Source organism: Populus euphratica, unplaced genomic scaffold (genome assembly GCF_000495115.2).
Source record: "Populus euphratica unplaced genomic scaffold, PopEup_1.0 scaffold427.1, whole genome shotgun sequence".
NCBI classification, from domain to species: Eukaryota; Viridiplantae; Streptophyta; class Magnoliopsida; order Malpighiales; family Salicaceae; genus Populus; species Populus euphratica.
The window spans coordinates 61370-77651 of record NW_011500079.1 but is presented as its reverse complement, the minus strand read 5'-3'; the positions used below and the strand labels follow the sequence as shown (position 1 = coordinate 77651).

The 16282-nt window shown below is 30.6% G+C and overlaps 1 protein-coding gene across 1 annotated transcript; it reads right to left on the bottom strand.

Annotated features, from left to right (window-relative positions):
• Positions 1–1082: 1082 nt before the first annotated feature.
• LOC105108729 (uncharacterized) lies at positions 1083–8228 on the bottom strand. Its single transcript, XM_011003152.1, has 15 exons — positions 7148–8228; positions 6557–6653; positions 6217–6298; positions 5942–6108; positions 5781–5857; positions 5492–5548; positions 5220–5376; positions 4969–5117; positions 4557–4721; positions 4159–4464; positions 3993–4034; positions 3551–3794; positions 3342–3461; positions 3106–3175; positions 1083–2107 (listed from the first exon to the last, which is right to left on the bottom strand). Exons 1-15 carry the CDS (start codon positions 7311–7313, stop codon positions 1442–1444), a joined length of 2565 nt encoding a protein of 854 aa, XP_011001454.1. The 5' UTR covers positions 7314–8228; the 3' UTR covers positions 1083–1441.
• Between the last annotated feature and the right edge of the window lie 8054 nt (positions 8229–16282).

The following is a 16282-nucleotide window of genomic DNA, read 5'->3' as shown; positions in this document are numbered from 1 at the left end:
ATGTTTGATGATGGATGATTATACTATTAATTATAAAGTTATATGGTTAGATGGGTTAGGTTTTAGTGATGAACATGTCTTAACACTATCTAGTGAACCTAGTTATGTTATAAAAATCATGTTAGCATTAGATGCTAAATGTCATCAATACAAAAGGGTGGTAGGTAAAAATAGACTCAGGTAGTTGGGTTAAGGCATAAGCTCCCTGATCCAAACCATTTAAGGTGGCTATGATATTAGATTTGAGTAGGTGCATCCAAAATATTAAGGTGATGCTCTAATTGTGAAAAGATTGAGTCATCTTAAATACCATTAGATGTTAGGCCAAGGTTGTACTTAAACTTAATAAGAGAAATTTTGTCTAGATATGGTATATTCTTATAAAATGTGTGGCTCATACAAATTTAGGCAAGGGGGTTTATGGATTATGTCTTGTGGTTTATGCTCAAGGGTAATAGGATTAACCCTAGGTCTAAACCTATACTCGTATATGGTAGGTGATTTGGAGCTGTTAATTCCATAAACAAAATTAACCAAAATTAAATCATTATGTTCAGCTCAAAAGAAACTTAGAGATCCCTAGTCGTGCTTAACTTTGAACATCTTTTAATCAATCATACAAATTATTATATGTAAGTACCCTTTACCCTTATTCCCTACTTGCTATGAATAATGAGTAAATATCACATATGTCTTTTAATATCTCTATGGTTTGCGTTCTATTTTCTATATATTTCTTTATAACATGTACAACTTTGAAATTTAAGCAGCCTAATTCCTGATATACTATGCTATACTTGTAAATTCTAGTTTTATTATTACCATAATATATTATGTTATTTAAAAGATTTTTTTAAATACAAGTTATTTAATAATTTTAAACTTTTCAATAAACAATTGCTTTGTTTGCGAAGTATGAAAAAAAAAACCAACTAAAAAATAAGTGTTTTTTTCTCTTTCTCTCTCTATTATATTTTCTTAATTTTTTTTCATTTCTCTTTTTTTAATGACCAGTGCTATTTGGAAACAACATAAGATGGATAAAAACCAAAAAATAGTAGCAAGCTAAACGAAAAGAGGAATTAGGGAGGAAATTAGTTTTGAATTATTATATAAGTGAATTATTATATAAGCTTAAAATGGGAGTACAAAACTCAAAATATCGGGTCATTTGCTACAATCTCGTATGCCATAGATAGAATCATCGCCTTCTCTCCAATTGCACAGTTGTCCCTCCCATTTTGATTTTTAAAGCGTTTTATTCCATGTACAATCTTCCACATAATTTCCACCTTTCTCAGGAGAGAATCCACTTGGCCACAAGCAACTAACACAACTCCACCTTGCTCCAATAACAGGAAGACAGCTGCTCCACTGGCTTTCATTTCCCTTAACATAAAGACCAGCTTTCGTATAAACCAAGAGCACAATCTTCCTTTCTCTATCTATGCCTCCGGTCCTTTTCCCTTCTTGAATGCTTAATATCCTCCTCCCACTCTACTGGAGGTGCTGGTGATGGCTCACACCTAGAGGGCTTCCTCTTAAAGTGCCTGTCATCATCACTGGACTCGTAGTCCATGGCAGCTGCAGCAGCACTGCTACTGCTCGTTCTAGCTTTCACAGAAGATGACTTATAGTCATCATAGTAGCCATTATTAACTGGAGATGATGACTTGTGATGTGCAGAAGATGCAGGGCCGCCGCCACCACCCACTGGTGCTGCTTCACTAGAGGAAGAAACCTTGCGCTTCTTACTGGCGGGTTCTTCTTCTGCAGGAAAGCTAATGCGAGAGAACACACTTACCTTATGATTGCGGTCTGTTGCTGTTGTTGAAGCTGGCTTAGTGGTTGTCTCAGAGACAGCTTTGGAAGAGGATTCTGAGCGATTGCGGGGGTGGTGGCGGTGATCACGGTCACTGCGGTCACGCTTGTAGTATTCAAAGTCATCAGCATCTCTGTCGCTGTGTTCATGATGGTGGTCAGACTTTCTTTTAGACGGGCGTGGTGGTAAAAGGTCAAGCTCTCGTGCTGACCGTTCTTGTGATGATCTCTCAGACCGGCGATGGTGATGATGGTGGGGATCGCCGCTGGATTGTGGTATTGACTTCTGCACCAACAAAACATGGAACAGCTATTATAATCTTAAACTTCTTTTCTTTCGTCTACTTTTCTAAAGATATCAGAAAATCAAAACGTGCAAAACTTTACTAGGTGGTATATTGTTCTTGTAATGATCAAATGAAGGACATTATTCTTCATTTTCATTATTTATAACATATTTGGCGCCATTGCTTTTTTTAAAAAAAAATTAAAACCTTTTTTTTTAGATTCTCAAGATCCTTGGTTTCATTAATTATTATTCCATCCCCCAGCAAATAAAAATCAAGTTTATAGCATAGAAACTCCCGAAAAAGGCCATGAATTCAATGTTACTCTTATTTCTTCCAACGCAGCATTCGAGGTTTTTAGTGTCATCTTTTTAACTATTAAAAGAACCACAAACGAGTGTCTGCTTGATGCCAAGGAAAATATATACTCAACTACTCCAGGCACCATATTCGGGGGTGAAAAATTATATCGTTCCACCAAAAAAAACCCACAAGCATTAGATCAAAAACACCAAAAACGAAAAACTAGGAGCAGAATCACCCTTATTGGAACGAGTGAATTGCTCTTCTCTAGGACGCGGTGCCAGCAAATCCAGAATGAATGACAGAGAAAATTAAGTAGGAATGAGGTGGGCGAGGGAATGGAAACTGATCTGATAAAAGTCCACGACGAACCATGAGCATGCTGCTCAGAGAAGAAAAAAAAACTACTGAAAATCCAGAAACTAGGTTGGATCTGGTGTTGGGACTTTTATTCTCTTCCTATTCGTTGTTCATTGGAAAATGGAGAGTAAAATGGGGAAAATGGGGATTTTTTTTTAAGTAAAATAAGTTAAGGATTCAGGAAGCCCGGTAAAAAAATAAAAATAATAACCACCAATTATCCTTTCTCGCATTGAAACGACAATAACTCGTGCTCATCAACACAATGGAGGGTACCTGCGGCAGTACAGAAATTGATAACAGGAGAGAAATCCAAGCAATAAAAAAGACATACAGATTTCATTGAAGAAACATCACCACTGCTGCTCACTTCCCTACCCAATGCCCGATCTCTGGAAAACTCCCTACAGAAGAGATATTATTCAATCAGAAACTACAAGGCATCAAGAAGCCAGCAGATTTAATGAACCAGAGGAAAAAGGAACAGGTTGAGTCACATAATCATCAAACTCAAAACATGTCAATTTTAATTAGAATGGCAGCTATACAAGGTCTTGGTTGTGGGGGTACCTCTCAGCTCGTCTCTCATTTTCATGACGTCTCCTGACATCAGCTTTGCGGGCCTCAAATTCCTCCCTGCTCATTAGAGGAGGTCCGAGATTCATATTCATTCCATATCCAGCAAGATCCCTACAGCAGTTGGAGAAAAACGTTCCAAATAAATTACATCAGCTCACAGAGATAATAAGGGGAAAATACCAAAACACAGGACAGCGTACCTCTGAGGTGGAACAATAGGCATCATATAACCCTGGGCTCCAAAAGGATCTGGAGGCATAACACCCCCAAATGGAATGTCCAAGGGACCTAATCCGTAACCCATATATGGCATTGGGCCTGGATAAGGAGGCATGTATCCTTCCATTCCAGGTTGCATGCCACTCCAATACGGATTAAAGGCAGAGGGACCCATGGGCATCACATAGCTCTCAGCTGCAAGATCCTGAGAAGCTCTCCACGAATCTATGAAGCATTCAAATAGGGAATCATAAGTATTAACACCAATAACTAATTACGAATTGAAACAAACATAAAATTTACGAACTCTAGAAGAATGAAAATGTCCCTATTCCATTAAAAAAATAAAAAAAATCAGTCATGTCATGTACAAAACCAGATTTACAGAACCTCCCAAAAACTAAAGAAAAGCAACAAATGTACCATTTGGAGGCATGCAAACTTTCTTCCTTTTCTTTTTCTTCCCTGACAAGGAAAAAATCAGAGTCAGTTAAACTACTTGTGTCCTTTTCTGGGTGAAATTAAGAGAATGCACAAGATTCCATCACGCCCCAACAATAACAATATATATATAAAGATTGATCATTACCAGCCTCAATAGGAACCAGCTTCTGCTGCACTTCTTCCTCAGGCAGTCGAACACTACCTTGTGATGCTGGCTCCTTCACACTCATCGACTCGTGGGTAGCCTCAGATAGATCCGCAGCTCTGGCAGTCCTCACTTTCTCAGGGACTTGCTGAGAAGCAATAACAGGCTTCTCCTCCTCTGTTATTTCCTTGTTTAAATTTGGAGATTCTGCATTACCAGGAGACAGCTTATGTTGTTCTCCCTTGGATACAACAGACCGTGTGGGTGATGGAACCTTTGGTGGTGGACAGCGTGCAGACTCCATATCTAAACTTAGAAGGCAAAAATGACATCAATCATACATATAATCGAGAGCGGAAAATTAATGTAACTAAAACAAAACAAAAAAACACACAAACCTAGAACTGGAAAGGTACTTCCTGCATTTTCAGCACTACTGTTACCGGACTCCAAAATATGATTGATCGTATCCCTAAGAGTCTTGTTAGGAAGAAGATCATCCGCAAGGACATTTAATACCCCACATACACACTTTGACTGTTCAATGATGTAATCTCTTATACCTGTATTAAACAGAAGAGGCAAGTTCATGTAAGAATACTCTAAATACTGAGGATAAGGATATCCCATGATGTTGAAATGAGTTAACAGGCAAAGTTGACATGCTTAAAACTAACAAGGTAGAAGATGGTGGAAAAGTATGCCAAATCACTGAGTCAGAAAATTTAATTTTGCAGTAGAACAATTCATGTGGAAAGTGCCAAATGAAATTCCAGTACAAGGTGGTACACGAAAAAAATCAATGCTTACACTTGTCGCAGAAGCTTGTGAAACAGCATTTGCTTGTTAAGACTGCATCCTTCATAACTTCCTTACAAAGTGGGCAGTGAAGTTCAGGTGGAAGATCACCAACAGGCCGTGTGGAAGGTAAGCCTTCAATTTCTTTCTCAAAAGCAGCCCTGTTTAAATTTCAACATTCATAATGAATTTGAAAGATGACAACTCTAATCTTTGACCATATGGAGAAGAAGTGCCGGGACATAAAACGGATATCATCTTACTCATTTGGCCTCAAAACAGCAACTGCGCCACTAGGTAAAGCATATGAACCATCTGGGGTCGCCATCAGCATTGACTTTGGAATACCAGTTGGAGGCCTTACTCTTTTAATATCGTAATTAGGGTCACCATTTGTAGAGCAGTGTTGAATAAAATGCCCTGAACAAAGGAAGCACACACATTAAGCACAGATTTGCATAATGCTCTACAACCAGACAAGTGTAAGCAAAAGGCATTTTCTTTGTTTTCATTCAAAAAATGAACATTTACATACCAGGAAGCTTGCATCTGTGGCATACATAGCCTTGTGGAGGTGTTTTCCGCTGCAAGCCTAATCAACCTCAACAAGAAAATCATTTACTTCAGGGTGATGGGAAAATGTTAAAAGTTAACAAGCAAGGGCATAAACTAGCAAAAAAGATATCATTAGGAATGCTAAAATTAGCACAAAACCAACAAGAATGAGCTCGCACAATCACAAAGGGAAGGAGAAATTTATAGATAAGCAAACACTCTGAAAAAAAGCAACACAATAATAGCAAGGGAAGGAATAAGAAAATCACCAAAACCACGCCCACCCATTCTTCCAGAAAATCCCCTTCCAAAACCTCTACCAGCACCAAAGCCATCAGCACCTTGACTGCAAATCCAAATGGAAATTAAACAAATAGAACGCAATCACAACTGACACATTTCAATGTAACACAATTGAAGATCATCTCACCGCTGCCAGTCCAAAGCTGGAGTATCAATTAGTGCTTTAATTCTGTCGTCCTCGTCAGCCTTGTTTGTAGGGACCACATCAGGAGGTGGATTATTAGACTGAACAGGCAGCACATCAGGAATGGAATATAAATCATTTCCAAACTCATCCCATTCGTTGTCTTCAGTCTACAATATCAAATAGTAAACATATTAACAAACACTACAACTTCACACAAATTATATTACTGAATTACCAGATCAATCAAAGGAAATGATGGCAGAATCCATGCTTACAAAATTCATGGCAGATGAATCAGCACCTGTAAAACTACCCTTCTCTGGAATGGTGTCCTCCACTTTAGTTTCCAACTTTGGCCTGCAAAATATAACATGGACAAACTCAACCCAGCCCTGAAAACTTGTTTAACAAGAAGCTAAAAAATGAAAACCTATTTGTGGACATTTCAATGTAGGATCTATCCACATCATTGAAGCACAAGAACTCTGCAAATGTTTGGGCTGATATAAATTATGACAGCTCCAGAAACATTTCACGCTCCATCTTTCAAAACACTTCGCATAAATTAAATCAACTCAATCAAGCGATTAAGAATTTGAAGGTTTGAGATAGTACTCTTGCTCTGTAACAATGGGCAGACGAGGCCTCCCTGGAACCCGGCGTATTAATACAGAGGTATTTTTGGGAATTAACATTGCTTCATCAAGATACTCTGAAATTGCAAACAAGAGATCAACAAGGCTATAAAACCCTGCAAGAATGATTAATTATGAAACCAAACTTATAGTTCATTGAAATGCAATCCCACTTGGTGGAACCAATCCTTCCTAGTGATAATAGGTTAGTCTAACAACAAAACCCCTAATATGAACAATTCAGTCTGAAATTTGTTTGATTTTTTCCACTACCCTCATTCACAAGAAATTGAAAACATTGGGCACATACTAGCCTTCTCCATGATGTGCACCAGCATGCAAACCAGGTGTTAAAACAAACTAGCCTTCTCCATGATGTGCATCAGTATGCAAACCAGGTGTTAAAACAAACTACCCTCCTTCCATGATGTGCATTAGTGAATTGAGGAATCCAGAAGCAAAAAGCCCAGAATTAAGAGTTGCATTACTATTAAGTTGGATTTAATTGAAAGACAATCTAAGTTATCAGCCCCAAATTATAAAGTTCAAATAAAAAAGAAACAAAACCAACCTTCATTGGTTTGGGCATTAGTGACAACAAGGTCGAAGTCTGTACCCCTTCCCAAATGCTTTGATTCAAAAATTTTTTCTTTCAAAGTACCAACGGATATAAATGGACCGTCCATTGGGATTGAATCATAATCTCTAGCACTCTTAAATTTGTAATACACAGCCATTGCCTTTTTCTTTTTCTTTCCAGTAATTTAATTAAAAAAAATTATCAGATATCAGAACAACAGCACTAGGAAGAGGGGTGGGAAATCAAAGGCCTCTCAAAAAACAAGGGCCTGCTATTCAACTCAAAAAAGATAACAATACAAAAATAAAAATAAAAATTGAACTCTCTCTTTTTTTTCTATCTTCCTCAAGTAGAATCAACCAAACCAAACCAACTAATGAAGAACTTCTGTTCGTTGTCTATTGCTTGGCGCGCCTCTTTTCTAAGTAACCCTTCAAAATCGAACCAATTGCAGAAAGTTCCTATCTTTGAGTGCAATCACACCAATCAAAGCCTTGAAACAAGAAACCTCAGGTGATAGTCTAACTCAATCAAACAAGTTCGGAACTTGTTAGTGGTAATTGAAAGATCGCAGCAAAAGCAAAATAACCCCCAAACTTCTTCGATCTTAATTGGGAAATGATTGAATCTCATAAATCAACCGATTCAAATCTTCATAACCCGATCCGATTAGCCAAAAGTCGTCAAATCCTCATTCACCGAGAAAAAATACGAACTTGAAAACAATCTCGGGTCCAGCGATGATTATCATAGGAGATTGATTAAAGCTTCAATGCGAAAACCCTGGAATCGAGAGATTTAGAGGAATTCTTCGAGAAATCTCATGTTGTGATTGAGCGAGAAAGGATAAAGCGTTAGCGTTAGGGTTTGTCGAACAGAGAAAGACAAAACTCGCTTATGAGGATTGTTTAGGGATTTTCAGTTAAGAGAGTAAAATTAGGCTGTGGGCGTGTATATAAAGAGGGAGGTGATAGAGATAACGTGCTTCGGCCTTGCTTGCGCTGCACGGGTTGGTTTCTTCCTTTATTAGTTCGTTTAGGGCTCACTGCTTATGCGTGCTGTCGATTGACGCGTTGTCCGGTGGTCTCAGCCTTCTGGATAACGTCCCGGGTGGGACCATCTTTATATGCCTAGCACCATTCTATTCTCCGGGTTTTATTGTTTTTCTCTTCTGTTTTTTTAGGGAAAAAAAGAAGAAGCAAGTATTAATAATAATAATAATAATAATAATAATATGGATAAAAAATAAAATTGAAAAATTGAGTTTTATACATGATTATTGGAAGCATTTTCTTTCTCAGTGTACCACAAAAATAAACATATTCTAAAAATAAATTTTTTTATTTTTTTATGAAAATTTTATTGAAAATTGTTTTGAAACATGAGAATAGAAGATTAAAATATCTAAAATTAATTCTGGTTAAATGAGAAATTAATATATAAAAATCCTTGATAGTGATCATAAAATTGTCCTACATTAATAAAAAATTATTTCTTTCTTCTTTCCATGCCTATATATAACATTTATCCCACTTCAAAAAAAATAATTCTTCTTCTCTTTAAAATTCTATATAGAGGTTTTTCTTGGTTTATTTAATATTAAATCAATAAAAAGATATGGTTACTTTAGTTTTCTTGTAGAAAGAAAGAGATTTAGTTCCTTTTAAGTTTGATTAGGTTTAGTATTGAAGTTCATCAACACTAAATAATACAATTGTTAAATGTTAAATCTTGAAAGACAATTTGCATCTATCATTTTCATCATCAATTGATGAGCAAGATTTATCTTGAGGACAAAGAGTACTATTTTTGCTACAACCATCTCCTTTTATGGTATCATTTAATTCATGCTTCAACAAATAAGTGTGATTTTAATGTGTTCATATATTAATTCTTTAATATCATTTTATTGGTATGTTGCTTTTATTTTATGTTTCTTTTTATGCATTTCTATTTTATACTTTATAGTTCATGATTTTTTATTTGATCTAATAAATCAATCAACTTTTATTTAAATAAACTTAGTTTTATATATCTTTAAGAAAATAAATTATTATTTTTTAATTTAAATTAAATTAAATGATCTTAAGATAAGTTTTAAAGTTTAATTATTTTGAAAATATAATTTAATTAGTAATTTATGAAAAAAGTAATTCGAGTGGATTTTGTTAATTACACACACATCCATGCACTACTTTTATTATTTATTATTTATTTAATTTAAAATTATTTGATTGGACAAAAAAGCACTAGTTGTATATGTCCTTATATGATTTTAATTTAATTTAAATCATTTATTGGTTACGTGTAATTATAAAACTAAACAAGATGAGTTTTATTATTTTGTTTTAACTAAAAAACTAAAAGTTTGTGGCATGTTATTTTCTTAAATAAAGAGGAATGAAAGAAAAAAAATATATTTTTATTAGTTAATGAAAGACCAATTAATCATCGGTTTCATGTTTAGAAATATTACTTTGTAATATTAAAAATTGCTTTGACAAGCATTGTTTTGATAGTAACGGTTTTGCTACATCTCATAACACTATTTTGATAGTGATAACAATCACCTTATATTATGCATGGCGAGAAATCTAGGAAGTTAAATGGTGTAAACTTTAAAAGGTAAAAATAAAATATGTTCTTTTACCTCACCATTTTAAACTTGAAAATATTCTTAATAAATGATATATTAAATTTATCATAAAAAGGTCCAATGTCACTATAGTAATAGCTATTAACACATGAAAGCATAGTGATTTCATATGTAAAACTTATATTTTGAATAGTTTTGAAAATATATCATATAATTTGTACAAATCTATTGATAGCTCTAAGATGCTATGGAAATCATTAGATTGGAAATACGAGGATGATGATTAAAAAAATCAAAATCAATAAAATTTTTAATTTTAAAATGGTTGATTCAATAATAATAATGAGTCAAGTTCAAGATTTTTAATTCAGCCGGTAAGATATTCATAATATGTGGATAGTTCTTAATGAATTTTTCTAAATAGCTAATATTTTTACAAAAGTACCATCATCTTAGAAAAACTTTAAGAATTATTTTAAATATAAGAGAGAGAAGATGAAAATTAAAGATCTTATTTTGAGATTGATGATAGAAGAGGATAACAAGTTGTTAAAAAAAAAATAAAAAACTCCTTCTCAATAGCCACCATGAAAAACATGGTTGAACAAGTGAGGAGGCCCTATAAGAAAAACAATCAAAATGTTTGTTATAAAAAGCAAAGGTATTGCTAAAAATAATTAATGGCAAATGCTTTATGTGTAATCAAGTAAGAAAATCCTAAGGAAAAAAAGGTTGCACAAGCTAATATTGTTGAAATGGAAGACCTTTTCAAAGACGTGTCATAATAAACATGTATGCAATTGTCTCCAAGATATATCTTATGAGTAATCCTGAATAATGATAAATAGACACTAGAGATATAAGATGTTTTTTTTATTTGAGGAGGATGTTCTCGACTTTCTAAAAGGTAAGTGATGAAAAAATATAGGAGAAACTCTTAAATCTCAAAAGTATAAGGTATTGAAAAGTTCATATTAAACATGATTTTTGAAAATTTTTTCATTCTCAATAATGTATTGCATGTTGCCAATATTAGAAAGAACTTATTGTCTCTCATTGTTATATAAAAATAAGTTTAAAATGATATTTGAGAGTGATAAATTTATTTGTACTCTTAAGAATTGATATGTTGATTAAAAAAAGAGTATATATATGATGACCTCTTTAAAATAAATATAATGACTATTATAACAAATGATGAGAATAATAATAATACTTACTTTGTGAAGTCTTGTGATATATGATATGATAAGTTAGGACATGTGAAATTATAAATTTATATAAAGATTATTAATCTTTATTTATTACTAATTATTATTTTTCTATAATAGGAAGTTTGCGTAAAATCAAAATTTATAAAGATTTATTTTCAAACAATTAAAAAAATAGTGAACATTTAGGTTTAAAAAAATTATAAATATAACATTTAGGTTTAATTTATTGGTGATTTAAAATTTATACTAAAGATGAGAAAATATATCATATTACTTTTATAAATTATTGTGCAAGATATTAGATATTGTTATATTTATTTGTGAAAAAGCAAAGATAAGGCTTTTAAAATACTAAAACACTACAAGAATAAAGTTGAAAATTAACTTAACAAAAAGATAAAGATGACAAGAAGTGATATAAATGGAGAATATGAGGCATTTTTATGGATTTTGTTCTCAAAATGATAATATCCACCAAACAATGATACATTATTCACCTTAACAAAATGACATTATTGAACATAAAAATCAAAATCTATAAAAAAATGATGAGTATTATGATGATAAATTTAAAAGCATCTCATAACTTATGAAGAAAAACAATTTTAACTGTCAATTATATTCTTAATATTGCATCACATATCAAATTGAAAAAGACATCATTTAAGTTATGGAAAGGAAAAAGATCTTCCTATAAACACCTCAAAATATAGAGGTAGCTTGTTAAAGTGGTGATACCTAATCATAAAAAGATAAAGATATGATTTAATACTATGAATTATGTATTCATTGGATATGTTTATAATAGTAGTATATATTAATAACTTACAAACAAGTTAATATTGAGGATATTCATCCTAATATAATAATGAATCAAGCAATTTATATTCTTTAAATAGGCGTTTTATTTTAATAAAACATAATAAATTCGTTCACTTAAAATGATAAATGAAGCAAGCTCAGGAAGTCATCATCAAATAAAAGATGATGAAATTGAGATGAGAAGGAATTAAGAGGATAAAAATATAAAAAAATATTTTTAATTATGATTTTCTAACTTACTTTTTAAAAAATAAAACTTAAAATCATTCTAAGACATTGTTCTACTTTGAAACTTTTTTATTAGAAAGAGACAATTAATAATAAAGTTGAGTAAATAATGTAAAGTCATGTATGAAAGGCAGTAGATCTTCCATCTAAAAATAAAATATTAGCAAGTGAGGACTATTTTTGACACTTACTTACCTATGTCAATAATAACTTTCATATGGATAGTAATATTCATCATAACTATTAATAAGTTTGAAACATATCAAATGAATGTAAGAATAACTTTATAAAATAGTAACTTTAATGAAGAGGTCTAAATGGAACAATCGAGAGGTTTATTATTAAATTGAAAGGGAAAAAAATTTATAAGCTTGTCAAGTCTTTATATGACTTGAAACAATATCCTAAACATAGAATAAGAAGTTTGATAGGGTTATGTTATCAAATGAGTTTAAAATTAATAAGGTTAATAAATGTATAAATATGTAAACACTTAAATGGTTATTTCATTATATATCTATGTATGAATGATATATTAATTTTAGACGATACTATTAAATACAGGATCAAGTTTACCAAGAATATGTTAATTAATAAGTTTAACTTGAAAGACTTGGGTGTTACAAATTATATACTATAAATAAAAATTTCTATAATATCTAATGAGTTAGTATTGTCTTAATCTAATTACTTTAAAAAAATTCTTAATAAATTTTCTAAAGGTAATAATAACACTATTAAAACACCAATATACATTAATGTATATTTGTTCAAAATAAATGTTAGATAATACACCAATTATAATATTTTTGAATAAAAATTTGATTTATGCTATAAACTATATAAGACTAGATGTTGTATACTTATTAACAAACGTAGTAAATTTACCAATAATCTGGATATGGATCATTGAAACACAATATATAATATATACCTTGAACTATAGGTTACACTATATTGGATATCTGACGGTATTAAAAGGTTGTAGTGATGTGAATTGAATATCCAACATTATGGATATAAAATTCACTAAATATCTTTATACTTAGAAAAGTAGTTGTATGTTAGATCTATGATGAAATTAGAGTTTATTGATTTTAATAAAGGTGGAAAGGAAACTAAGTAACCCTAAGATTTTTTAGAGGATTTTTCATGTTGGCTAAAACCAAAGACAATAATTTGTATCTATTATGATAATCAATCAACAATTGAAAGGACATAAAATATCATGTATAATGGTAAGTTTAGCATATACATTGCATATATAATATTTTTAAACACTCACTCTCAAATAAAATTATTTCATTGAATATGTAAGGTAAAAAGACAATATATTATGTGTTTATTAACTAAAGGTTTAACGACAAAGTTTATATATTGTTCTCCAAGAAAAATGATTTTAAATTCTTTAAAGATGAAAGAGTATCGTAAAAGAAACCTATCTAGTTTATTGAGATTCTAATATCGAGGTTTAAAGACAAAACTAAGTTATATAATACTTTTAATAGCACTTAAAAATAATTTCCCATCTATTTATATGATGAAAAATGGTGTTGGCTACAATGTGATAAGTATGAGTTATGATCTTAATTATTCTTATATGTTTACTTACAAAATATAGTATAACAAAATACTCTTAATGAGAAATCACCTATATAAATGAGAAATATGATTGTTTTTTTCAAGAATTTTAAAAGATTGAATTCTTCAAAGTGCTCATGAAATCAAAAGTTGCAAGCACACAAATACTCATATTTCATAAAGTGAAGCCTTAAATAAATATCTATGTCCTAAATCTCAATAAGAAAATGAGTAAATAAGTAAAGTTATTAATGCTAATGCAATTAAAAGTTTGATATATGTTATAATATGTATAAGACCTGATGTATATTATGTTGTTATTTTGGTAAGCAAATATCCCAGTGCATGCACATTGGAAGACAATAAAGAGGATATTGTGGTATTTAAAAGGCACAAAAAATTTTACATTTGAAATGTTATATTGATGTTAATGGGGAGGAGATTTATATAAAATAAAATCTACATCTATATATGTTTTTTTTAATTAAATAATAGTATTATATAATGGAATAGGAAGAATATTTTTTAGTTTGCACAGAAGCTGAATTTGTGGCATTTTCAGTTGTAATGTAAAAGGCTATTTGGTTGAAATATTTTCTAGTTTATTTATAAGTGTATGATAGTTCTATTGACCTAATGCCAGTAAATTATAATAGTTAAAATGCAATAGCATATCTGAAAGACTCCAAGTATCACAAAAAAAGCTAAACACATAGATATCAAGTATAACTTTGTCAAAAACATGGTTTTACATAAGAAGTAAACATAAAATACATATCTACATAAAAAATTATTGCAAATCTATTTACAAAGATTCTAAAAGAGGATGTTTTCAATAAACATATTAATTTATTGAGTTTGTGTATATGTTGATATACATATACTTGATTTTATTTTTTCAATCATGTTTATGAATATTTTTATAAATACTACTTTTGCTTGATTACATAAGTTATAAAATATATATACATAAATATTTGTGTTTAACACATTTATTGAAAGCTATAAAAAATATATCTTAAAAATAAAAGATTATTAGCCTTCTCATACGAACAATCATCTCTATTATCTCATGATAATGGAGATGAAAAAACTTTAAGTATATTATAATAAAGAGCTAAATTTAAAATATAAGATATCACTTTGATTATAAATAAATTAAAAGGTCATCACAATATATATATTATATTTTTTTTTATTATTAATAACTATTTGAAGTATCACCTTATATGTCTTATCATAAAATATGAGTAATGACATGTCAAAAGTGAATTAGTAGAAACATAAACTCAAAGTTAGATATTAGGTATACCTAAGCTATTATTTATATAGTATTATTAATAATGAAAATATATGTTTCATGGAAAAGAATATAACATTGTAGCATGTAGCATGTAACATGTGATTTATACCACATGTGTGAAATATAACTGATAAGGGTAATATAAATTAAGATTTTAATTTGATATTGTTTGAGACCCTAAAAATTATGAGTAAACTTTACTTGTAGCCCAATAATTCTTGTCTGTTTCTTAAGAATTAAATTTAATATTCACTATCTTAATATGTTGTCAAAGATTATTGATGATTTGATGTATTAGGGCACCACTAGAAAAGTGAGTTAAATAAAAATTGAGGGAATCAAGAGAAAAAAGAAGAACATATTTTTAGTATTATCACATTAACTTTTATTCATAAGATATAATTATGAATACAAGAGTATAATAAATGACAGTTAGAGAGATACAAACATGATAAATGATATATGGTATTGCATACTATCTATACTCTAAATCTTATTATTCAAAATGTTATATACTCCTAACATATATAGAGCAATTAAAATCTTAAATTATGTCTCCTTAACAAATGGGCTATTTGTTAACTATAAATATTATTGTATAAATAATGGTATTTAATTAAAACTCTTTAAGTCTCTTTTCTATAAATTTCATAATTGTATTAAGTAGATTTTTATCCCAAACTTAACTTTTTAAATGGTGTAAAGGCTTTAATATGTTTGGGTCAACAATAATAACACAATAATTTTTTGTTATTCATGTTGAGTTAGTTGCTTCTAGGTTCAAATGAGGCATAAATCTTTAATGTGCACCCATTACTTAAACAATTTTCTCCTACCTTCTTCCTTTAATGGATAGTTATTTTAAGATGATAGCCATAGTTCATTTCATATTCCCTCAACATATACATCAAGTGATGAATATTACCAAATATTTGATGTTCTTTAAAATTTATTGACCCATTAACCAAAACCTTAATTCTTTAGGTTGGATCTAAATTCTTTTTCTTGCTCATATTGATCTCATCCTCACTACTACTACTAGATTTGTCACTTAAAAGAAGATCATCATCTTCTTCACTACTTAATTTTCATTCCTTCTTAAAATTAGAAAAATCATCATATGTATTTTCCATCCTAAAATCATCATTAATGTTATCAATTCATCCATCCTCATCTTCATTGGTGAATCCAAACCTCTAATTATCTGATGAAATATAATCATTCATACTATCACTATCATACTTATTTTCATTAATAAGAACACTCTATATCAACATTATCAACATCTTAATCACCTTCACTTATATCATCTTTATTATTTAATTATTTTATCATTACCATCATCATCATCACTATCACAAGTAGCAAAATACTTATATCAG